This window comes from Photinus pyralis, unplaced genomic scaffold, assembly GCF_008802855.1.
Source record: "Photinus pyralis isolate 1611_PpyrPB1 unplaced genomic scaffold, Ppyr1.3 Ppyr1.4_LG7, whole genome shotgun sequence".
Lineage (NCBI taxonomy): Eukaryota > Metazoa > Arthropoda > Insecta > Coleoptera > Lampyridae > Photinus > Photinus pyralis.
In genome coordinates, this window is record NW_022170738.1 from 13,685,504 (window position 1) to 13,712,481 (window position 26,978).

At 35.3% G+C, this 26,978-nt stretch overlaps 2 protein-coding genes across 3 annotated transcripts in view; both read right to left on the bottom strand.

Annotated features, from left to right (window-relative positions):
- LOC116176551 (putative protein kinase C delta type homolog) overlaps nt 1-22,261 on the bottom strand; it is a 76,437-nt gene extending 54,176 nt beyond the window's left edge. The window contains exons 1-5 of the mRNA XM_031495173.1: nt 21,860-22,261; nt 10,606-10,793; nt 10,383-10,498; nt 10,248-10,333; nt 435-564 (exon numbers count right to left, since the gene is read on the bottom strand). Coding sequence (XP_031351033.1) covers nt 435-564; nt 10,248-10,333; nt 10,383-10,498; nt 10,606-10,793; nt 21,860-21,979 — 640 coding nt within the window. The 5' untranslated portion in view covers nt 21,980-22,261. The remainder of the gene's footprint in view (nt 1-434; nt 565-10,247; nt 10,334-10,382; nt 10,499-10,605; nt 10,794-21,859) is intronic.
- Nucleotides 22,262-23,835: 1,574 nt separating this feature from the next.
- On the bottom strand, nt 23,836-25,106 carry LOC116176557 (transcriptional activator hap3). 2 transcript variants are annotated; one of them, XM_031495181.1, is made up of 6 exons: nt 24,954-25,106; nt 24,807-24,907; nt 24,610-24,755; nt 24,365-24,562; nt 24,243-24,312; nt 23,836-24,182 (listed from the first exon to the last, which is right to left on the bottom strand). In XM_031495181.1, exons 2-6 carry the CDS (start codon nt 24,889-24,891, stop codon nt 24,088-24,090), a joined length of 594 nt encoding a protein of 197 aa, XP_031351041.1. In that variant the 5' UTR covers nt 24,892-24,907; nt 24,954-25,106; the 3' UTR covers nt 23,836-24,087. The 2 variants fall into 2 exon arrangements, with proteins under 2 accessions (XP_031351041.1, XP_031351040.1); XM_031495180.1 differs by having other exon boundaries at nt 24,243-24,324.
- Between the last annotated feature and the right edge of the window lie 1,872 nt (nt 25,107-26,978).

The following is a 26,978-nucleotide window of genomic DNA, read 5'->3' on the forward strand; positions in this document are numbered from 1 at the left end:
CTTGCTTACACGAAACAAAAAAACCTTGTAACATATAAATTGATTGATATTTCCTAGACATGCTCCAATTTCTAAGCAAAAGCTGTATAATGTACCTACCTACTTGTCCGAATTCTAACATTAGTCAGGTATATACCAGGGTATGATTATTTATTTCTAAACTTGATGAATGATGGCACCGACGCAAAAAAGTCATTTGAAAAACGATAACGAACATTAAAGTCTTTGTTCGTAAAATTTATGTACTTCGTCATTTCACTATATCTATTCTAAAAGTTGGCACTTATAGTACTTCGTATCAGTAACTCTGTAAACTAGAATTTAAGGGGTGTATTAAAGCTTGCATTTATGTTCCCGACTGAGGGTTAAAAAATCGGCAAAATATTGGTACTTTTCTGTCGGTATCTGAATGAAAGGTAGAATTGTGAACTTACCTTCGCACTTGAGACCTTGTTTGAATAGCCCATACAGAAGGGACCCGCAATGATCACAGAATGTTGGAGACATAAACGAATGTACCTTGAACCGATGTGGTACGTCTATTTTGAAACGTTCACGTAAATACTAAAACAAAACAAAGAAATAATAATAAAGTATTTTAAAATTAAAAGTTACAGATATATTTAATTGTAATACTGTAGAAGGTATAAGAAGTACCTACATAATATTGTTATCACTTTTTAAGTTAAGAAAGAATAAAATCTAATCTGCCAGCGCGATATGTGTAACATCTGTTAACACTTGAGGTAAAAATTTCTTTTGCAGGCTTCTTTTGCATTTAGGGGTGCTCACACAATTTTGCAAACATCGAAAATGCTTTGGATGCGCAGCTCTCAAACGCAGGGCTGGATTAACCCCTAAATCGGCACAGCAATTTGTTAAATCGTCAAAATATTATGCTCATTTTGTGCTAATTTGTGCGCCAATTCACATATTTTGTGCGGTTCTCGTTTACGAGAAAATCAAAATTTTTCGTTGGGGGTTGGGGGTCCAACTTACTAACGGAGCACCATCACTTTCGGATCCACATGACACCTTTCTTTCGGAGTAATTCAACATTTTCTGTAGGTATATAATCGAAATTTTAAAAATAAAATGCGGACTTCTAGCTTTTTCATCGGTCTATCCAATGTAGTTCGAATGACTATTTAATTCTTATATCATCTACAGACGGAAATCAAATTGTTTGGCGCCTACTTCATTCGGGTGTAGCTGTAGGTACTAGGTATAATGCTTAAAACGGTGCCTTTATACGTTAATACTATTTGTGTATTACTTAAACATTGTTCAGGGTAGGTACCAGTGATTACCGTAGAATTTAGTAAATAATTAATGGGTTTTTTAAAACAATTGTGCATGTTTACTTTATGTGATTTCGTTGTTTGGGTAAATTCAATTTTAAATGTTGTGTTTCGTCTGCTGCAGCATTTACTGGTACCACTAGATCTTGAAACACCTAACGAGTTTTAATTAATAGCTCACATTTTTTAATCGGGTATACCAATTCTTATTGCGTACTGGGGTTGATTGCGCTGCTGTAAATCCCTTGCTACTTGGGATTTATTGTCGTCATTGGGGTTAAGTGGGGTACTTTTTTTTCTAGGAAGGGGGATGTGTCTACTTGATTCGGGGACATGTAGCAGTTCAATGTATTGCTACTTAATTTAATTTAATTTTCGAAAGCACCGAGATTTATATGCAATAAAACGTATATTTTGTTGCATACAAATCAGGATTTATTGTTACTTGTTTATGTTTTACCAATTTATGCAAAATAAAATGTCATTAAAAAGAGAAGGCATTTGCCTGCGGTATTGACAAGACCAGCGATCAGCGTGGATTTTAAATTAATTGAAAAAATTTGATTCACTAATGCCCGGTTTCACAAACGATGAGAATGGGAAACAAATGAGCGTATAGTTAAAGGTGGCTAACATTCTAATATTTTTTATCAATGATTAACCTTAATCATCGTTTGTGAAACCGGGCATAAGTCCGTTAGCCGGCAATTGTAGTGCAAAGCGTCTTCTTCTGAAGGGAAGTCAACTAAAAAAAATCATTAGATAGTCCTGGATTTTATTATTAGGGCATTTAGTAGGCGACTGAGTTTAAAACCTATCTGTACCCACTCTTCACCCATGATATAGATGTAGCTACTTGTTTTGGATACCACAACTGGTTGTAAATGGCTAAGTAATCACCCTTAAAGAACCAGCTTTCGGCACACTTGATTGGTGTGTCGGCCAATTGTAACTACTGCGTAAATAATCATGAATATCTTACTTCCACTTCTGCAATTCATTTGTAGGTCAGCCAATCCAAGGTTTTTACAATAACAAATTTATAAATCAAAAATGTACTTTTAATGGAAGCTTGCTTTTGGCCCGTATTAAATCAGTAGAAATTAATTATTGTCATTTATACCCTCGATAACTATTTTGATTTATTAAAAACAAACTCCCTCAAAAGGTTTTTTTGATTTGAACGCACGATCTTTTCTCACCTAGAATTTCTTTTAATGAATACGCTAGAAGTGATTACCCAGGTTTGGGTACAGACCTATTTAGATTTTCTTGTACAAATTTGGAATTATTGTTGTTATGTATTTGTTTTATACAGGGTGATCCAAAGGTACTGCGAACAGTTTGAATTTCCTGCAAAACTAAAATTTTTTCAAGTTGGTAACACGCACCAAATGTCATTTATTATAAAAGTAGCGGTAGATCAATTTTGTGGACAACTAAAAATAATCACAATTAATTAATTAAAGAAAATTAATTTATCAAGCTCAAGTTTACAATGAAGCACTTTATTATTAAGCAAGTTCCTCAAGAGTGACAGGTTACAGCAAGGTGGGATAGTTCCAACAATTCCAGGTGTTGTGAGCAGGTCGGTGTATTTGCGATAGATGGTGCCATTTCGACAAAAAGTCGTAGCATAAAATCTACCACGTATTATTAATAGCAAATAAACGTGTAAACAAATATAGCAAACGAGGTGCTGGGTATGGCTATAACATGCGCAAAACCAAATTTTTAAACTGGCGTTACATTTCCTTTGATTCCAAGTGCATATGTAACAAATTTCCTCCTAATACTTTCATAAATAAAAAAGTTTGCAATTATCAGTTCATAAATGGTAGAAATGCGAAAAGGGCACTCTGAATGTTAAATCGATTATACTCAACTTTTGGAATTTCGTATTATATGGCTAGAACTATGCCCATATTGAATTTCATGCAATTCGGTTCATAACTAATAGAGATGGCAGAAGGACCTTCGTTATTTTTTACCAATTCACGAACTCCGATCTACAAATTTGGTAAAGAATCCACCTAAAAAATTTCATCGTGATCGGTCCATTCGTTATTGAGATATCTTGCTAACGAACAGACGGACAGGCGGACAGACCCCACAAAATTATAAACTCGTTAGGAACTCGTTAATAATGTAAGAAATGGTTTTGATTGAAACATATACATAACTGATTTAATCACACAAAACTATTGCATAGGTTCCGATTATGAGGGATGTTGCGTTAAGTTAGCTCCCTTTGTAGAAATTTTAAATTTCTCCACAACGAAAGGCGCACAAATCAGCACAAAACAAACACAAAACTATTGTGTTTGTGTCATGTCGGTAGGAGCCTCATGGTGTGTAGTATTAAGGTGTACCCCCAACTGAACATTTTGATTCTCCCTAAAACGGAAAGCGCAAAAAGCTCGGACCAATGCCCAATGCATAAAACTATGACATTGGTTTCAAGCAGAGCTGGGAAGTAATCGATTACAATTGTAATTAATTACAGTATCTAATTACTTTCTGTGTAATCAGTAACTAAATACTTTTAAAGTACTGTAATCAGTATTGTAATTTAATTACTCTTCCCAGTAGTAATCGTAATTAGTAATCATATTGTAATCGTGGTTCCTAAAGTAATCACGAATACTAAGGTAACCATGATTACAATAGAGCAGTTTAGTTATCTCCCTCTATTTTTTTTTTGTACTTATTTGTTTTGATTCTATAGATCTTTAACGTACTTATGGAATATCTGGCTGTATCGAAAAATCTTTAAAATAACAATGAAAACCAACGAACTCGTTAACGTTAAAAAATATGGATACGTGTAAGATGTACCTAATAAGTTTAAAAATAAAGTAATTGTATTTACAATGCTAAAGTAATCGATTACAATTATTGTAATCAATAATCGAATACAAATTTTGTGAACTGAACTGTAATTAAATACTTTTATGACAAAGTAAATGTAATCAGTATTCGATTTTGTTGTGTAATCATCCCAGCTCTGGTTGCAAGTCACTCTGATTGTGAGGGGGTTGCGTTAAGTTGGCACCCCCTTTAGAAATTTTGAATTACTCCGAAAGGAACGGCGCATAGATCGGCACAAACTTAGCACAAAACTATGGCATTAGTGACAAATGGATATGAGAATGATGGTGTTCCAATATTAAGTTGGACCCAAAACGGAAAATTTTGATCTTCTCTTAAAGGAAGCGCACATAAGCAGAATATTATGGCGATGTAACAAATTGAGGTGCCGATTTAGGGGTGCTAGCTTAATCCACCTCAAACGCAGCAGTTTTCACCTTTAACTTATTTTGAAAACAAATCGTTTGTTTTGTCCACTATTACAACCCACTCTTGTCATACTTCTTGCACGATGTGTAAGCGCAATTTAATAATCATTATTTACTGATTTGGTAGTAAAAAATAATTTTGCGAAGAGTTAGTTACCTACATCCTCCGGCCTCCCCTTTAGATAATACTATGGAAATATTCGATGCCTTAATAATTTTTTTGTAAACGTTCCCAAAAACACCTACCTACTTTTAACATTGAAAATTAACGTCCTGTAACCAGCTTTATGTTATAGAAAATTTGATACTAAACAAATTTATTTCTATTCGATTTTTTGGGGTGCAAATTAAATTACACGGATTTCGTAATATCGTTTAGTTATTAATGGATTAATGGACGAGGAATTTTAAGTTTATAAAGGAATGAATATAGAAAATTATCTAGCATTGAAATTCCTTGACCTAGGTTGCACCCCCTCGGTATTCTTGATATTGTCGAATCATTAATGGAGTAATATAAATAAGAAATTTTAAATTAAGCAAAGAATTAATGCAAAAATCGATTTCGTTATATCTTATTTTGACCATTAATGGGGTAATGAATAAGAAATTTTTAAGTCTAACAAGAAAGTCGTCTAAAATAAGTTCGTCTTTGACGCCGGTTGCGCTTTTATCGGATTACCTTATATAGTTTCCCCTTTTATGCAGTTATGAATGAGAAATTTTTAATTTAGCAAGGAATTAGTTTAGAAGGTTAGATTAAAAAGTAGTTCTCCGAAATAAGATTTCATGCACTTATTTGGCGCACGGTGCACCCTCGCCGGATTTCCATATATCGTGTAGTTTTTAAAGGAGTAACGAATCACAAATTTTAAATTTAGGAAGGAATTAATGTAGCGGCTGACAGAATTAAACTTATTCGGAAATAAGTAGATTTAAGGCACTTCTCTTTGGTGCAGATTGCACCCTCACTGGATTTCGTGATATCAATTAGCCATTTAATGAAGTGAAGAGGATAAACAAATTTTGGGTGGCTATTCGGGTGGTAGAAACTTTCAATAAGAAGAGAACCTGAACTAAAGACTTCACTGCTTCTTTTGAGTGGATATTAATGTATGTAGGTACAAATTTCAAATGTTCAGAAAGTTTATTATTCTTCTTTTTGGCGATCGATTTCGACTATAAACGTGGTTATCACACAACTTGGTGAACTTGACGAACTGCATCTTCAACAAACCAAATACGTCTGACTGTCCGTAATTTAGCGTAAAATAATGTACACGTTTTTCAGTCGTCGCGAAAACTAGCAGCAGCAGTTCTAATAAATGGTCAATCATAATAGATTTCCCACGGCCAAAAGTGTCTTACTTGTAACTGTTAATTTATATTGAAATTACAAAAGCGAGAAACAAGGATTACGCATTTACAAAATTTCTAAAAGAAAAACCAACACTGAAATATAAATGCAAAAGAAACGAACTAACTCTGGGCTTATTTCGTAAATAATCCCCGAATTTTAAATAATACAATCGGAATTGTGTTCATTCTAAAGTAGCGACCAACATTAATCACAATCATACGTTTTACTGGCGGTTTACAGCGCACGCAATCCTATATGGTGAAGTACAAAATCCAACTCAAAAGGTAAATTAGTAGAAAAATTAGATAATATGGATCATTTGGTACTATTAATACGTGTAGTCCTACATATTTCAATACACACTCCCACCTAGCACACCTAGGCCATTGAAGATTTTCAAAACACTAGTACTATCTACTTATCGAGAAATAACAGGAGCAAATACTTCAAACAGCTGATTTATCTATCTATACCCACGCAGACCATGAAACCACTCAAATACAAAACCAAAAATTTAATCCCAGTTAAAAGATTACGAGCAGTTGTCAAACGAGCATTTATTGCTACATTTCTTGAATTGGTTGAGAAGGGAATACTTAATCAAATAAGTACTGCCTTCCACTGGCTCTTGACCGATAAGTTCCTAATTAGCTCGTTATTCATCTATAAAATATGTTTAATTATGCGGTCAATCCAGTCTGAAGAAGAAAGTGCATAATCCAGGAGAATGTGACAACCCAATATGTCTTAAACCAACTCTGATGGCTTTGAAATAGTACATAATTTTGATAAAATACAATTCTTGAATTCAGGGTAACGAAGAAGGAGGGGATGGGTCCAGTCTAGTTTCTACACTGGTCCTTAAGTAAGGAAAAACTACTCAATGGAAATAATTTAAAAGATACTTCGGCTACACTCTTTATTTGGTCGAACATAACTTTTTATAAAACAGCATATTGTTTTCAGGAAAGTAGTCACACCAAGGCTTCGTGTTTTGTAGGTTAAGCTTGCCTTTCACACACGTCCACCTCCTACATCGAACCTGTTCTTCTTATTCATTCGGTGTCACAACAAAACAAGTGATATTGCATACATCAATTCGCTTTTTGAGTTTTGACAGTTTTTCAATGAAAATTGGTACATGATAACGATTTTAAACATGATCATGAACATTTTATTGTCCATTTCAAATTCAAGCGGCAATAATAATAATAATAATAATGATTGTATGATATATTTACTTATAATCAGCTACTTACAGAAAACAACATTAAACAATCTCTCCTAATATATTAATAAATTCAACTATAGTAGATATAATTTACATAGATATGCGTCATATACTGCTTCTATTGTATGCTACACCTCAAACTTCTGGATATATTTCCCATAGGGTGACTAACAAATATTTAGAGAAGCTATTAACAGTTCCTGGTTTGATGCAACCCACTAAAACTAATCTTATCAACAAAAGTACTAATAAGTTTTCCATTTGTTTTCAGTGCTTTCACTACCTTGGGGAAAGTTTTAATAAAAGCATGGCAAGTAGGTGTTTGTAAAGAAATGAGAAAATATTGCGCCACTTCCCTTTGAAGCTATAGCTATACCTACTTATACAAATTGCAATTTGCAATACAACACGAAACAAATTTCAAACGCGCCCACAACTTCGCGAGATGAATCGCGATATTCCCATACTACTTTTAGCGATATTCACAAACTTGTTTACTAAATTATTTATCAACCTTCCTCTTTCTAACAGGATATTTCCAATTAAGGTAATTTATATGCACAAAAGCTTCGGTCGTCTCCAGAGAGAATGCACTCATAATTTCATCGCATATGGTCCTTTTGATTCGCCACAATGCACTACTTTCTCATCCAAACCACATTTCAGTCGAAACGAAACATTTTCCTTTCATATTAGAAAATCGATGAGTTTAAGCTTTTCTCGTGTTGTTAGATGAAAGCTTACTGATATTGTTGTCTCGATTAAAGTTAAAAATTGAAAAACCATGGAGCGATATGCATTCGGACGGACAAGCAGGCACGATGTCCAAGATCTAAGAAGACCTCGTGTACGTCTACCTTCTTACTTATTGTCGAACGTCGGATTGAAAGTAAAAAAATATGCAAAATGCAATGAACTCTGTTATGGTTTTAATTGAGAATTACAATGAAAAAAGTTATGTACCAAATGTCGGTAACAATAACCTGGAAAATGAAATATACTACCTACGTAGAAACATATACCATGCGATCAAAAATGAGTTGCTGTCGAGTCGCCTTTGGAATTTTTGTTTACATGGGGAAATCGTACTTAACTTGAACTTCCAAAGGCGACTCGACAGCAACTCATTTTTGATCGCCCGTTAGTACCTATTCAAATGTCAGAATATAAGGTTATATAACATTAACTTTTAAATAAACAAGAAGATTAAAATCATTGATATACAAAATATCATTTAAACAATCTTGATGTACGCTCAGAGTGGACATGTTATCAAGTGGTAGAGGATTACGTTTCGTTTTGTGGTTTAATCTCGATTCTCTACTTTCGGTTCTGGAGACGGTTCTGCTCCGTTAGTCACCCACGCAGCTGTCATCACAGCCTCGGCCCAAAATTTCTGTATGAATCCAGAAGCTTGCATCATAGTCGTGGCAGCTTCTACCAACTTCCAATTCTCTCGCTCAGCACCGCCATTTTGTTGTGGCGTATATGGGGTAGATGGCGCACCTTCTCTGATCTTTTGAATGTCTTTGTTCACAAATTCAGTACCATTATCAGTCACAAGCTCTTTCACTATGTTGTCCTTGTTCCTTTAGTATGAAAACTGAACGATACTTACTGAACTCGTCCTTCAAAACTACAAAAAAGCGACTTCCTTTTTTCTGGCATAGGCTCACACACAACAGCATTGATTCTGTCACCCGGGCTAGTCGGACGTCGGTGTAATCACTCTTATGTTCATGATGAACAGCCCATTTAATCTCTTGGATTGTCCTTGTAAATGTAGCAATTCTCACTATTCAGAACCGAATACGGAGTACCCTTGCTCCAGAGCAGAAGTCGTCAATAATATTGTTGATAATATCCTTGCCAAGCGCCTTTATTGATTGGCCATTTCCGAGTTTTCGGGGAAAAAAGCAAATGAAAAGTAAAAAAACAGTTAAGGATCACAGTCATATGCATCCTCAGTACACTATTTGCGAAGCTTATATCATAACAAATAATCCAGACGATAGTAACTAAGTTACTACGCACACGACACACTTCGCACAATACTGGGCCCATAACCTGATGAGATCTATGGTTAAATAAATAAAGAAGTCTTGCACGAATTGTAAACGGTGAGAATGAGAAATGTAATTTAGCATGGGCAAAAGTAAACATGCCAATATCTTGTTACTTGATTTTTCCATAAATGGTAACATTCTTCAGGGTCGAAAAGTAACCGTTTCATTATTGTCTAACAAATTGTGGAAAGAGCAATGGTCTTTGAACCTCAACCTTCGGGCGCATCATCCAAAACCGAAAATTGTTATTGTTGATTTTATTTCGGCTATTAACTATGCATTCTGATATGAGATGTTCTTCTTCACAATTTTCATTGAGGTAAAGCATGTGGAGGTATTTCCACTAGCACTTTGAGTTGCTCTTCAAAATACAAACTGGTCGTTGTATGAAGTTTCTTGAATTCCACCTTTTTATTACTAAAAATTAACAATCGCCTCAAAGTGTCGCCTAAATTGAAATAGTTTTTTTTAGTTTTAATGTACCATCGAGTAGGTCCACTCTCCAACAATGCGGACAATCAAATGACAAACGATGGTGAAGCACTTTACTAACGGAGCAACGGGCACCAGTCTATCGGAGAAGAGGAATAGAGAATTTGCAAAACTTGCCAATATTTATTCTGCTGCATTGAGCGTGTTCAGATGAAAAAATAAGTATGTGATTCACGCATTTTTTGCGCAAATCCCGTTCACGTTGCTAGTAATGAAAACGACTTCAAAGAACGCATTTTTTATAAGGATCTGTTTTGTCATACATTTTTTTTATCAGTTACATGTTCTGGCATCTGACACAAATAAAAAATTTACATCTATTTCTTAATAATGGACAGTAAAGAATTTGAAATACCTAGTGAGAAGTCTTAAAATAACTCTAAAATCATAAACTATCTAAAAATATTTTAATCGGATAGAAATATTTTAAATAGTAAGAGAATCGCTTTTCGTTTTGATTTGGAAACGTAACCCATTTTTATTTGTACCAATACTCACAATTGTACTTTCCGATTCGCGTCCGGAGCCGGGACATTTTCCCAAAAGCTTTTCGTGACACTTTTTATGGACGGCAGTTTGACAACCTGAAACAGGTCGATATTAAAAGTGTCGATTGTTGCGATATCAAGTTACATTGGCACTGGTAGCCTTGTTTACAGAATCCCCAGAGGAAGTCTTTGCAAAACGCGCAGAAGGTCGGCTGGCGAAAAAATTTGGCTAGGAATTTGTGGCCTTTTACCTCGTGGACCCTACAAAATATGTGTTCAATAATTAACTTGACGCCTATGTCAAAACAATACAAAACATAGCTGCCGACTGAAATGTGGCAAGTTTGGCAAGTCTTTTAACGACTTACCTTTGATGTTTGATTGCCCCTCTTCTCCTTGTTATTTGTTTGCCTCGAGACCTCGGGAATTCCTCTATGTCGTCTGGATTATCCGAGTCGGCCGAATTTGTAAGAAGCGAGGTTGTGGAATTGGCGGCTAGATTTACCTCTCTGTCGCATTCCGATCTGAATCCTTGTCGATGAGGCCTTGGCCTTCCCTGAAAATTCAAATATATTAATTTTCATAACAGGGCATTAGGTCTATAATTTACGAGTGTAGTCCGGTCGGCCAGGCCGTTTCAGATACAAAAAGTCGGAAGTTAATGAAACTTTGGGAAGTTGTTTATGGACGGTTAGGTATTTAACATTTTCTCAAATTTTCGACATCGAGATATGGCGCTTCAAAGAAACGTCATTTTCCAAAATTCACAAAAAAAGATCTAAAAAATACAATTTTCAAAGAAGTAGATACCCATACTCTCATCAACACATCCATCAGTATCGAAAGTCGTTAAGTGTAGGGTTCGTGGAAATTGAAGTATTTTCCGGGGATGACGTCTGCATCTAGTGGATCATACTTTTGTTTTATTTGTAAAGTTGAAGTAGCTGAACTAAGAGTAGTGGAAGCGAGAGGAGAGTGAAAAGAAAACTTAGCAGATGAACAGTTCTTGCGTGGGATGAGTGAAGTGAGGAAATATGGAAATCACATCATCACTTCAGAATCAAGGAAAGGGCCTGTTGTTAGTTTAAAGAGGGTTGGTGACAAAATTCTACACGATACACTGGTATTTCACCGAAAGGAAAGGAAGAAAGACTGGAAAAATAATCTTGGAGGACATCCGCTCCAGAGGGTTCAACACGGTTGAGTATCCTCCGATGGACAACTTTTTGGGGGGTGCGCATGGTTCCACAGACGCGGCTTCTTCGGCTTCACGTTTTGATTTTGACCAACGAACAAGGATCTTTGGGCTATTGGAAAAAGAAATGCCTCACTCTGGCTCATGCAATCATGATAGCAGTGCGCGCCAAATCTTTTCTGTTCTTCATTTTATTTTGTCTTGAACTTTTCATCGTCTTACGCAGAAGCCAACAGGATAGAAGGGTCGTACGTGCAAGCTGAAAGTGCCAACATTTGGAGCTGCGAACTTCAATGTTAATATTTTGGATGAACGCGACACATTCCACGCCATGGGAGGAATCATGACTGTGACTCTCCGGGAAGCTGTAGGCCCTGAACCCTGAAGATGTCTTCAGTATCCAAAGTCATTACTGATGCTGGTACCACGCCGTACCACAAACCACCCAAAGCAGGTCTGAAAACAATTACAATAGGTGATATATAGGGTGTTTATTAAACATGCGGCAAAAATTTAAGGGGCTATTCCTTGGACTATTCTAAGGATATTTTGTCCTTCGATGATTTTTGATAGGGCGCTTTTTTTTCTCAAATCTTCCACATGTTCCACTGGAGTAGTATAAACTAATGACTTTAGGTGGCCCCATAGAAAATAATCCAGGGGGTTTAAGTCAAATAGACAAATGAATCAATTTCAACGGCTACGTTAATAATTTTAAAATTACCTAAATTGGATGGTCGAAATTCTTTTTCGCCCCGTATATTCGAAACAAAGCGCCCTATCAAAAATCATCGAAGGACAAAATATCCTTAGAATAGTCCAAGGAATAACCCTTTACATTTTTGCTGCATGTTTACTAAAACACCCTGTAGACATCCGCTCACAAAGCGTTGTACCCTCGCCCGATGACATTGCTTGGCTATATGGAAAAACCATGCGTACCTGGGTGGAATGGTTTTAGAGAGCTTGGAACCAGTGGTGAAAAATACGGATGCTCAAAAATAGTTTTCCTGACGTTCCACCCAATGAATATAATACGGCAAATACGGTATATACATATATTACGTATCTGCTCTTAAACGGTGTACAAAGACTTTTCCTCCACAAAGAGAGGAGGTGTGATACCATGTCAGCACCGTATGGAATGGGGAAGAAGAATATTTGCAGCATCTATATGAAGAATACCTTCCTTTTTGCAGCAGTGAGTCCGTCTCTCACATCAGAGACTACTTCTCAGCAGATCAGCGACGCTGGAGAAAAGTTCGTGGTAGCAGTTTATGGTGGCGACATTGACAATGACAACCTCGACGGACTAGGGTACCGATTATTCACAGGATTAGTGACTAACCCACCTACCACCAACACGGGACGCCGCCAAGTACTACTCCCTCCGCACTTACCACCAGAAAGTGCAGGCGTGATTAGACAGTGAAGTTCTCCCATCAGTTTGGGGGAAGAGCATGACCCCGCGAGGAGTACTACCAATCCTCACAACTGGAAATACTGCGCGTGATGGCATCCTCAAAATGGGATATCGATCCAAAAAGTAGCTCCAACATAATGTGAACATATGGTTGGCTATCAGAAGAGAAAAATTTGCGATTTTGTGAATCGGGGTTGGGTGGAAGAAGGGGGGAGCAGGAGTAAAGTTAGGGAGTTCAAAGTTGGTGGGAACTAGGAACTATAATTACAACATCTCATTTGGATTAAGCATTTTTAGTGAATTTTGAAAAATGACGTTTCTTCGAAACGCCATATTTCGGTAACGAATTTTGAATAGTCAAAACTATTAAAAATTGAACTCTCTACCAGATGTATAGAAAAGCTCTTGTCGTAGGACGCAAGGGAAAAAAGTTATTGTGGAAAAACCGGAGGAAGGTCTACAGTTTTCCCCCTTCTTCTCTTTTCGTACGGGGTCCTCGAAGTCGAATACTTGAGAAAATGTTAAATAACCATCCCTAAACAACATCCCCAAAGCTTCAATAACTTTCGACCTTTTCCCAACCTGTCGGCTGAACGAGTAAGTGTACTATCAGTGTATCAATTGTCAACTGGAGACAACAATAATGTTGTAATTCGGATACGTTTTATGAGTATATTAAATTTATTAATTTGGCTGCCTACCAGTTAGAAGAATGTCTTCTGAGGTATCTGAGAGTCTAATAACCATTACATTGTTAGTTGGAAAGGGACAGTAGTATTAAGTTTTTAACTTTTTGGATTAAAAATCAATCGGGCTGCCTAAAATTTAGTAGAAATCAACGACCTCATTATTTTTTGGAACAAATTTTCTGTGGCTAGCACAACACAACCCTTTTATGTCTAAGAATATGTGTACCTAATTTGGTTCCAATCGGTTTAGCCGGAAATGAGAGTACAGACAGACCGATAGACATCATCGAGATGTATTTCCGTCAGGAAAAGTGGGGGGGGGGGGCACTTTTTCCCCAATGCAATACCTTCCTTACTAACGTGCGGGTGGTAAAAATGTGCTAGTTTCTAAGAAGGTCTTCCGTCAACATTGAAGGAGTAGTTTAAATGACGACGACAAAGATGATGCGGACTTCATGTAGATTTCTCTAAATATCTGCTGAAGCTGAGTTTATATCTTTCATCCGACTACAAAACTTAGAGTGGAATTTACAAATCTTTGGTCTTTGGGTACTAAACGAAACCGAGTACTACTGTTCGAAACACTATTACGGAACTCGGCATTTTGTATGCCTCAAAAATTAACACTAAAATCATATTGCTTTTATCTTGATCATTCGCTTTATTAACGAGCTCCTGGCGAGTTTATAATTTTGCGGTGTCTGTCCGTCCGTCCGTTAGCACGATATTTCAAAAACGAATGGACCGATTACGATGAAATTTTGCAGGTGGATTCTTTATCAAATTAACTACATTGCCATTAAGCAAAGAGGAACAATAATTAATGATTTGCTCTATCACTAATAATGTTTGCATTCATTATTTCCATAGCCTGCTACTTAGACGGTTCAAAGATGGAAAGAAAAACGAGCTGTAAGTAATCTATTTGTTTGCAGAGACACTACATCTAGGTGTAGATTAGGACCATTAAAAAAGGAGGTTTTTTCCACCAGCAAGTTAGTAAGGAAGGTTTTGCAGTTTTAGAGCACCAGGAATCGAACAAAATCTCGATAGCAGTCTGCCTGTCTATAATTATGTACGCTGATTTCCGACCAAACGGCTGAACCGATTGAAACCAAATTTTGTACATATATTCTTAGACATAAAAGGAAGAGTTGAACAGATTTTGGCCAGAATCGTACAAGCACAGATGTGCGGGTAGTATCTGGGCTACCCACAGCAATTTTTTGTACATCCCCAACTATTGTTAATTTTAATTAAAATTAATTAGAAAAATAAATAAATAAAATAAAATAAAAAATAAAAAGTAATAAGCGAACAAAAGTTTGTCATAAATCAAAAACATTGTGTAATCGACGCCTAATGACACATTCAGAATAAGCCGAAGATTATCTTTTTCTCGTTGGAATATCCCTGATTTCGCATGCTTACCAATTTTTTTTAATTCGGGACAACCGGAGCCCTTAAACCTATTTTCTTCAATTCGACTTTTTAAATATTCTTTAGATTTTTATTGATATTTTGTACATAGTATATTCCTCTGAATATAATTGCCCGTGTAGGGGCGGGAAAGAATAACCCTACCGCAGAAGAGACTGCGTGTCGTAAAAGGCGACTAAACAACAGGAAATCAATCGCAATTCGCAACCCTAGTGCTGAATTGGATTGACAAGATTTGACCGAGTATGATTTCATTCCCGATTTGTGACCAAAGAGCGAAACCGATGGCTACTCTCCAGCTTTGAAACTGTGTTGCGAAGGGAAATTTCAGGGTTTCCATGGAGTATGCCACCAGGAATGGTAAAGATCACGTAGTGGTTTTAAGATTTATGTGGTACAGGATAGGTGATTGGAAAAGACCGAGCCGCATCCCTTTACGATGTCCAGGATTTTCCGTCGATTTTTCTTCTCGTCAATCTTTTGGAGTTATACCAGCAGAATCTTGATTATATTCTATATTCAAATCAGTACGTCCGCCCTTGAAACGTTTCGCAAAAATTATGGGACTATTATTATAGAAGCTTCTGCACGGATGCGTTCTACCTCAAAACGTTCAGTTCTAAAAACTCTTTACAAAAATGATGGTGGAGCAAGGGCACTAAACATTTTGGGAAAAGAATATACAATTATACGAACATTGTTTTAGTTGCGAATGTATTTTGAATTGAAGTTTCAATAAGCAAAACTTTCGTTAGGGGAGTAATGAAAATTCGTACCTTTTGAAAATAGGGCCAATTTCGATTCTTAATACACAGTGTCAAGTTTAAATGTTAATACTCAAAAAATTACATTGTACAAGTTGTAATTAGGATCCTGTTTAACCTCCAAATCTGCACATATGTACCTGTATACGTTCAAATTGAACAGTATGGTTCATAGCTTCGCCTAATTTTATCTTCCCCTTCAAACTCTTGGTCGGTTAAATAAAACTTAAATACCACACACAGCATAATGAAAAATTTGGTTACAATCCCTTTTTGGATACACAAAAGAGATGTCGGTGTCGGATGTTGAAACAACTCAAAAAACTCGTCCAAGATATTTTGGATCTAAAAAGGATTGTACTAATGTACTGGCAACGTAGAAACAATAAATCAGCATAAAATGTAGCGGCATCGTTGTTTAAATGATTTATTTTCTCGTTGCGTTAATTGAGTTTTTGACATCCCTAGACTCTATAGATATTTATTTATGGAGCACTCAGCAGATTGCGGTGGCTGAGAGTGCATTAATTAATGAACTAATTTTATAGGTTTTATGTACTTCTATCGGAAGTTTTAAAAAATCTCAACGCGAGGAAACCGAAATGTAGGTACTGCAGAAATGTATAAATAAATATGTACTTAATGTTTTATGATCTACGCGTTTTGCCAATTTCACTCTAGGAAGATTAATGAATTTACTACCTTTTGCTAATGCACTAATGCCAGTGTGTACGAAGTATACGAAATTTCTAGTATTTCGCTCCACTATAATTTTGATTAATATAGTACAAGATTTGTCAGAAGGGCTTGAAACATTTTCTACCGGCTTTCCCATAGTTACGTCAATGGACAATGATAGGTACTCCTTATCCTTAAATGTCAAAAATGAACAAATTCTCAACTTCACCCCCACCCTATCGCAAATGGACCTAATTTAAAATTGATATTGATGTTATAACATTCTTCACGTAGAAATAGACAATGTAACCAATCATTTCATAAACGATGGAATTCTTGTAGTACGCACTTTACTGACCTAAATTACGCGTAAAGTTTGTGTACAAATTTCCGCTTATGTTTTCGTGACATAAATATTTCTAGTTTGTTTCTCCTATTGCGACATATGTAGGAAAATTTTCAGCAGTAAATTCACCCTCGGACAGTTCTCCCCTGGAATATTGGCTTTCAAGCAAACAGGATACAAAGAATGGCATACGATTTTCAGTAGGGGAATTTTTGGCACTCAGCTCGCATTCGGAAATCAAACTTTTAATCCGGCTCATATTCAATAGCACTGGTCCTTGAACGAAGTCAAGTAAAAAAGCTATCGGACCTAACCTCATTCATTTTAATGGAGGACCCTATATATTTTAATCTAAACAGACATAAAAAAGATTCAAGCGATTAAAAAAAATTCAAAAAAGGTTCAAAAAGATTCTAAAAGGATTTTTAAAGACTAGAAAGGGTTAAAATGACTTTAAAAAATTCACAAAAAATTTAAACCTTTCTTAATCTTTAAACATCTTTTTTGAACCTTTTTCAATGATTAAATGAGTACAAAAATACACAAAAAATATTGAGGTCTTTAAATTTCGGTAAAAACTTTTTTTTAATTGAATCCATTTAAAAATGAGGTTAGGTCCGATACTTTTTTAACTGACCCCGCACCTCCCGAACCTAAAGTAGCTAAAGTTGGCACACGTGTTCCTAGGCGAAAGATGAATTGTACTTCGGAGATGATTTCGGGGTTTTAGATACATTTCCTATGCTCCTGGTGCGGAGACGTCAATAGTTACTCTTAACCCCCCACCCTTAGCGAGTTTACCCGTACAAAAACCTTTCCTTTCACTTCCAGTCAACTTCAAATTATTTCTTTTGACTTTTTTTACAGAAAGCTTTATTGATAAAAAGGGCTGGTTGACTAATTAGACAGATTTTGCCTGTTGCCTGAAATAGAGTATTAGTTTTGTTGGGGGTAAAGGAGGGCAGAGGGGCTCATTGGAACCCTCTGGTACTATTTTTGTGGACCTTACCGTTTACATTCAGAAGCCCCTGCTATCTTCAAGAGTTCATTCTGAATTCGAAACGATTTCAATTGCAACCAAGACTTTCGTATTACACTTCCTGTAGGTAATTCGAGATACGATTTACTTTTTGAAATAACAAAAATGGGAAACCTTTAAAAATTGTTACCTCCCCTTATAGGTACACATGGGGCTGATTTAAATTAATTTCCAAGGCCAGCAATGATGTGCTCATCCGCCCCTGTCAATAGGTAACTGAAGAGGTTGGTCTACTAACTGAACCAAAAGGAAAACATGATAGAAAGGACAAAAAAATTGGTTCCTTATATACATCAAGTTAATGTGTTTTGTCGTTTATTCGTAGAAATTGATACATGAACAAGGATCTGTCAACTTGACAAGAAAACACCAAATTTAGTTTCTGTAGATGAAGGCAATATACTTTGAGGTGCACAAGAAAATAGACGAATGAGTAAAGATTCTTGCCAACTTATCCATAAATAGAGCAAAATAGGAAAAACACAACATTTAGTTCCTATGGATCACCGTTTCCTTTTTGAAATTGTTGCATAAGCTCAAAAGAATGGACGGCACTCAAAGTAGTTGCATTAGTTATTAAATGAGACATCAGCGGGTTTCTACAACTCCGCTTCTGAAATTTCGTCCCTTCCCGGACGTACGGTCTGACAAAGCGCTAGTAATTAAGTAATAGCGCACTTTTACAGTGATATTTATTAATAAGTAGACATAGGGATTTATGTGCATTGTTTTTCCCTATGTTTACTTTTAAAAGACAAAATCTCTTCTGAGAGGCGCCTAATTTTATGCATCTAAAATAACTTCTTAAAATAAATCAACAGCTGGCTGTCATATTAATTAGTTTCAATATTGTTACTTTGGCTTAACAGAAAATAAATCTCTTACACTCCTTAAAATGTTAGCACTATACCAATTAACAATATCGGCTTTTTCTTCAGTTTAATACATCGCACACGAACGAAAATAAAAATGCAATTAATTAATATAACAGCAAAATATTCATTTGTTTTAAAAAGTTATTTTGATTGCATAAAATTAGGTTTCCTTCAGAAGAGATTTTATCATTTAAAAGTAGATATGGAAAAACAATACACATAAATCCCCATGTCTACTTCTTAATAAATAGCACTGTATATAGTTTTTAGCGCATTTTTGGAAAAAAATACGCTATTATATTCATTATGGCTGGCTGGCTGTCCGAATGAGATCTCAGTAATTACAATAGCTAGAGATTTCAAATTTTCACTAAAAGCTTTCTGTTATAGTGTAGATGTGCAGGCTCTAGTCTGTTTTGAGTTAGATTACTCGTGAGATAGATAATTTTAAACTTTGCTAATGAAATACTGATCTCCATTAACAAAAATGCGTTTTCATCATGCATATGCTGATTTACAACTTGGTTAATAAATTACGACAACGAAAACATGACATGGGCTATCTAGAACTTCAAGGTTTTAGAATTAGAAGTGGACACTCTACCGTTTGTAAATGTCCCCTAGACAAAGAATCAAGCGGAACCAAGTCTAACAAATTTGCGGTTGTGGTTACAAAATTTCATTTAAATATCTTAACTTGTCTGCTTGAGTTGAGGTTTAAGGAATATTTACTGACACAGAAAACCGGGCATGCATATACAATAGCGATCTTTCTTATATCCTTAAGAACATATGTGTACCAATTTTCAAAGCAATCGGACGTTTCTAAACAAAATTATCATGCATACGGACAGACGGACAGACAGACAGCAGTACAAAATTATAAACGTTCTTGAGGATCGTTAATATTAATAATTGGGTTGTTACTTTGTAACGAGAATTTTATGACTTTTAGAATGAAGTGTCACCCACTTCATTCATTCCTAAATCAACTTTTAAAGGACATTTGATGGGCTCGAATCACAAAGCTAAAAGTGGTACGAAAGCATTAGGTCGACTAACTGCTTTTAGTACACGGAGAAAAATGTATGTTAAAGGTAATTAAAAATATAATAATAGCTATCAAAAAATATAATACGTATAGGGATAGCTATGAAGAATTATAAAATTTATCATATACATATTGTTGCAAGTGTATAGCTAGTTTTACTATATGTATATTGTTTTAACTCATACAAAAAAACTGTATGTAACGGCAACCATCTCATATGCATGCTTTTGTAATACGGGAGTAGTTGAATTAACATCTCCGCTTTGTATTAATAAGTAACTTAGATTAGGTATTGCAACTAATTAATATACACACCCTGCCAAAAATCGACTGCACCAAAATTTTCCGGGAATTCTTATTAATTTTGGTGCGTAGAATCCAAAACAATTCGTACTTTTTCGATGAGACTTCTCAATCAAAAGTTATAGACTAGAAACCAATTTCGAAAGAAAATTCAAAGGGCTGTAACTTTTGAACTAATAGCCCAATCTTGGAACTGTTTGAAATTATGGATTCTACAGGCCACATTCTATAAGAAATTTTTTTCCGGGTCGATCTGAGACAATTTTTTTTTCGGGGCTCAAAAAAGGCAGTGTATAACCTTCCTTTTTTACCAAAAATCGACTACACCAAAATTTCTCGGGAAACACTTTTTCTTATTAATTTTGGTGCGTAGAATCCAAAACAATTCGTACTTTTTCGATCAGACTTCTCAATCAAAAGTTATAGACTAGAAACTAGACTGAACCCATTTATTGAAGTTGAAGCCCATCCAGGAAAAGAAGATCGATCTAGTTCCGAGTCTAGTTCTTGATATGGTCACACGACACGTACCTACTAAAAATTTAGAGGCATGGCGTCTTTCTTTTGCAATCGGCGTAGGGGTTGAACGATGGATGTATATGAACATGTGGGATTGGCTGTTACCTATTCCAGAAATATACGACGTATATATGTGCTTATTCTGATTTGGTTGGTACAATTTAGCGAACTGGTTCGGTGTTTCTAAAAATATTTTTTTAATTGAATTAAAAGTCTACACGAACGCTTTTTTGTTCCAAGTAGGTAGTTTAGTGATCGTTAATGTCCAGTTTCGAATGAATTAGTCAATCAGTTGCCAATATAGATCAAAATATGTTATGGTGGTACCACAGACAACATACCTACCCCACCTTTACCCTATTCTCTAGATTACATAGCTAAACATTTATGTATTTATTACAAACATTTAATTCGTCTTTACATAGATGAAAAAAAGTTATACATGTTCATAGAGGCCCTAAATAAAACGAATAGGTACTCGCTAACGCATTGAATTAGGTAAAAATAACCAGCAATTCAAAGTTTGTTGCTTCAAATTCAAATGAAGACTCGCTTGACTTATTCCAGATGGACGAAACAGTAAAAATATTGATGAAATATTCTTTACTAACATTCCCAATGTTTTGTTTTTGCTTCTCCTACATTTACTACCTCGAATAAATGTTTGAATGTAGCGATGTTATTTTTCGAAAGAAATCTGTATCTATACAATCGTTTCGGCAATAAGTTTTATTTATTTATTTAATTAATGAAATCGTTGGATGAGAGAAAACGCCAAATTGCTGTTCTTCTTTAACCAAAGACCAAGAGACCTACCTTATCTTATTTTTTGCAATTGTTCTTTCTTCCTCCCATCAAAATTTTCATCTGTTTATGAAATGAGTAGGGGAAATAGGAAAAGGAATGAGCTTGATATGCCCCAAACTGAATTTTATGTCTTATATGTTTTTGCTGGGTTTCGATAGAAAAGCCTCCATCATGTAGGCTGCACATGTGCATGATGAACATTATTATTTTGTTTGGTTGTGATGTACAAAGGGTTGGTACTCACTGCCCATCAGTTATGAAAAAGTTCTCGGTACAAGCTGAGAAATAGATCTATGCATCAAAGAAACTTTAAATTAAGTGCTCCCTTTTCAAAGAGGAAGAGAAACCCACGTAAAGGAAGTCAGGCCAAAAAGCGCGTGGTGCAAATGCATTGCACATCTGGCTTTTGAATAACGTTGAATAGACAACAAAAGGAGGTCGTAAATAACTCTTTCGGAAAAGAAAAATCGAAATTTTTCACAAAGAAACTTACCCTCTCTCTTTCGTAGCTTTCAAAATTACTATACCGCGCCGGTCTCTCGTATTTCCTCTGTCCATTGCTGTTGTTAGAACTATTCCTCTTCTTGTGATGAGATCCTCCAGTGAACATCATTTTCACAACTTATTTTAAATGTAAATGCGGTTTCCGTAAAGTCACATTCTCACACTTATTAAAACACGTTGGAATGGAGGGCTGAAGTTTACCGTAATTCATAGTACTTAATATAGGCGCACAGTTATAATTTCAAATAAATGCAATAATTTAAGAAAAGGTTATTTACATTACTAAACACGTACGTTATTTTTAATAAAGTTTAACGATTTTGTACCTACTTTTAACGTAATGAGTAAGGAACGAGGAATTTTCTAAAATTGAATCAATATTTATAATTTTTGTGAAAATGTTTAAAAAACGTATGTAATTCGAGATATGTACAAAAACCAAGCATTTCACTCTTGACAAAATAATGTACTTAATAATACCACGATAACGAGTTAATCGCACGAGATTTACGCTCGCTTATCTTTTGTTGTATCTTACACATCTAAAATGTTCACAAATTAATTACGGTTTTTGTGCAATTCCCCGGTATAAAACACACAAGTTCGTATCACACTATTTAGTCACTTCATTTTAACGCAACTATGCGCTTTATGTTTATAGGGAACGTCGCGTGAAGCCTTTTATTTTTAGACAACTCCTTAATCTAAAGAGTTAGCATAAGAATATTCCTTTGCATTAAGCACGTGCGAATTTTTGTACAATTTTCGCACATTAGAATATAAAAAATTGCAAGGGCTCAGTTTGGGTTTTCGAGATTTACTTTTCTCGCAAATTATACGGCCAACTACTTATTAAGTATGATGGTCTCATTACCGTTTTTAAATACCTACTCAATACAGCATTAAATCTCAGTCCAAAAACGCGCTTTTTGCTGTTTTTCGATTTGAGTTTAAATTTCGCGGCGGGGGTTAGGTTGGCAGCGCTTGCGCCGCTAGTGCGTTAGTGTGGCGAGTGAACTAAGTTGGCAATATTGTTCTTTGAAGTTTGAAGTTGCAAGACGAACCTTTACGTTATTTGGCAAAATGGTAAGTGTGTATTTAGTTTAATATTCTAACTTTATTTTAATCATCCGCTTTGTCTTTGAGTAAATGACTAATTAATTGTTTACGCAGTAACGTATGAAACGCAGTTTTGCTATAAAGTTTGTTTAAAATGGTAGTTCCAATTTTGTGTTCTTTGTAGGTTAATTTTATAATTTGGTTTTAGACGAAAGGTACCTCCAGCTTTGGTAAGCGACGCAATAAGACACATACGCTGTGCCGTAGATGTGGTAGATCGTCTTACCACATTCAAAAGTCCAGATGCGGTCAGTGCGGATACCCTGCTGCTAAAATGCGATCCTGTAAGTGAATAGTGTGATTGGTGGTATAATTAGTAGCTAATTGTTGTCTTTTTAGTTAATTGGTCTACTAAGGCCAAAAGGAGGAAGACTACTGGCACCGGACGTTGCAGGTATCTTAAAGTGGTGCGTAGACGTTTCAGGAACGGTTTCCGTGAAGGACTGCCAGCTCCTGCACGTAAAGGAACTAAGACCACATCTTAAGCTGTTAGTTTAAATAACGACATTTATTAAAACATTTTATAAAATCAAATTGCGTTTTACTCTGCTTAAAAGACACTACTAAACGGTTATGCATGGCTACGATTTGTATGTATCCACTTTCAAAATTTTAAAGCTTATGCTATGAAATCATGGACCAAGAAGTGGAATTATAACTGTTTTGTCCTTTACAATAAGTAATAAAAATTTTATGCAATCTTTACAGAACACGCTTTTACTTATGTACTTAAGATACCTGTTTTTACAGCTTTTTATTAACAATGAATTCAAAGAGTAAAATCTGTTAGGGAAGAAAATATTTCCATATAAAGCCCTTAGCATTAAAATCCCCATGGTACGTAAACCATTTTTACACCCTGTATATACCTATACAGGGTGCATTTTATTTCTTGAGTTTTGTAAGCATGCACATTACACAATGAAGGTTTTACAAAGAAATTCCTTGGATTACAGCACTATTTTTATTACAAAATTACAATCATGTGAAAGAATATTACTTTCCTCGGTTTTATAATCCTCAAAGGAATATTTTAAATACTAAACAATTATAAAAGATGGACACACAAACTAGGCCTACGTATTGTAACAACAGAGATTAACCTAATTGAAACTGATGCACATTATTATCCTGATACGTGTATATAACGGTTTCTGCAGGTCCATTTTCTGTTGTCATAACAGTCCCGGAATCTAAAATGCATCTCACATCATTTGATTACGAGTGATTTATCACCAAAGTAACACACTTACTAAACGGATCTTCTGGCACCTCTTCGTACAAGATTTCAGAAGAATGTAAACTTTTTTCCGTTTTAGCGGCCTGTAAAATACACTTAAAGGCTATAAGTCATTTACACAAATGAAATACCGACCTCTCTATACTTTTGCAGGTAAATTTTAAGGGGATCCACGTAATTATCGAAACCCAAAGTGCTCATGGCGAAAAGTACATCTTCACCGTTAATCGTTTTCCGTTTTTCCATGTGACACCTATCGCTCGCCTCACTTGTGATAAAGCTGATGAACTCTGACACGCATTCCTGTACACATTCTCTGGCGTCTTTGGCGATCTAAAAATTCCGCATATAGCCCCTGATCACTCAAAGTTAGGTAATACCTTGCCAGTTTCAGGAATGGCCTTTTTCATTATCTTGGCGACATTAGCTATAGGCAGAAAGCGATCTTGCTCGCGAAGCGGTGCTCCCAACTTATCCGTAGCGTCATGATTTGAATCGTCCGTATTTTCGGCAGTCAGCTGATCATCTACCACAAGTGAGAATTAAAAAATCGTACTGTGTATTTCCGTAAAATTACCTTCAATATCATCCGCATGAACCATATATCCTTGATCTGTAAGAAATGTGTGACCAATTTCGTCGACAATTTCCGTTTTTTCCATTTGCAAAAATTGTGAGCTAAAATTGCAGTGACTAGTGTCTTTTCAAACAAAATTGGACTTACGGCTGTATTGCTGCGTTAACAGTAATAATAATTACTTGATAATAACGCAATTCTAACAATAATTTTATGTATTCACGAAATAAATAAACAAATAAACTTTACACTTTTTTGACAAACGTTCACCGGACTTTTTGACAGTATGTTCCTCTTCAGCTGAACTCCACCTGCAATACAGGGTGTTGCATCTTAATATATGTATGAATTTTCGTCAGTCCTGAACCAAATTCTCTCCTTACTATTATTAAAACTGTACATTTTATTCCAAATAAATAAATTCTAGAACGATTACTATTCTCAATTTTAAGAGTTATAGTAGACAACCTACATAAAATAGGTCAAAGAAAATTCATTGAAAATCGACCTGTCTTAGATCAATTTAAAAATGAATATTTCTGTAAGGCGAAAACTTATTTTTCTCCGAATATAACCGCTAATGAATTATATTAAGAGGCGCAGTGGACATATTACAACTAGGATATTCTTCCTCAAGTCTCAGATATAACGATGAATGTCATGTTTAAAACAGGTGCTAGTGAAGTTTTAGGTTGTACTGAGTGCATAACTCAATTAACCTGTAATCACTATCATATTGTATCAGTTCTGCATAAGGCCCTACCACATTATTATATTAATTAAAAATCGCATTGTACAGGAAGATTTTCACTGTCCACCATTTTCGATGACCCTGTATATGCTACATACGAACTCACCTATGTGAAGTTAGCATCACATTTCCCAACGTCCAAAATCCAGTATGCGTGTATGCCTAGGCCAGTGTACAGAAATAAAAGAAGTGTTTTTTACTCGTGGGGAAGAAAGTAGGCTAAGGCCATTGATTATACAGAAGTAACTCATTCAACAAATTCTGTTACTCAGAGTAAGTAAGTACCTACCATATGACTGGGATGGGATTGTTGATAAAGCAAAACCGATTTTAACCATTTATTTATAACATTTTGTTGTTAGGTAAGGTATGGATGGAGATAATGAGACACTACTCATTAAAATCGAACCAAAACAAGAAGAAGACATCCATTGCTTTCTTCAAGGACATATTTCAGTAAGCAATGAAGTTTTGGTGACGATAAAGGAGGAAGTTACCATTAGTACGCCTAGAGGTACACCTTCTTCTAAATCTCTTTTTAATGAAACAGTACAGCAACACTCTGACTTTCAACATCGCCTTTTAACTCGGTGTAAAAAACAATTTAAATGTACTGATTGTGATTATGGGACAAATAATAAACACCTCTTCAATCAACATCTTTTAAAGCATAAATTTTCCAAAGATTTTAATTGTGCTGATTGTGATTATGGGACAAACTATAAAAACCTCTTCAAACAACATCTTTTAAAACATAAAGTTTCCAAAGATTTTAAATGTGCCGATTGTGATTATGGGACAAATTATAAAGCCCACTTTAAACAACATCTTTTGAAACATAAAGTTTCTAATGATTTTAAATGTGCCGATTGTGATTATGGGACAAATAATAAATCACTGTTCAAACAACATCTTTTAAAACACAAAGTTTCTCAGGATTTTAATTGTGCTGATTGTGATTATGGCACACATAATAAACATCTCTTCAACCGACATATTTTAAAACATAAAGTTGCTAAAGATTTTAAATGTGCTGATTGCGATTATGGCACAAATATGAAATGCGATTTCAAACGACATCTTTTACAGCATAAATTTTCAAAGGATTTTAAATGTGTTGATTGTGATTATGAGACAAATAATAAACAACTCTACAAACGACATCTTTTAAAACATAAAGTTTCTAAAGATTTTAAATGTGCTATTTGTGATTATTGGACAAATGATAAATACCTCTTTAAACAACATCTTTTAAAACATAAAGTTTCTAAAGATTTTAAATGCGCTGATTGTAATTATGGGACAAACAAGAAGTATATCTTTAACCAACACCTTTTAACACATCAGGTTTCTAACGTTTTTAGATGTGCTATTTGTGATTATGGTACAAATATTAAATCGGACTACAAACGACATATTTT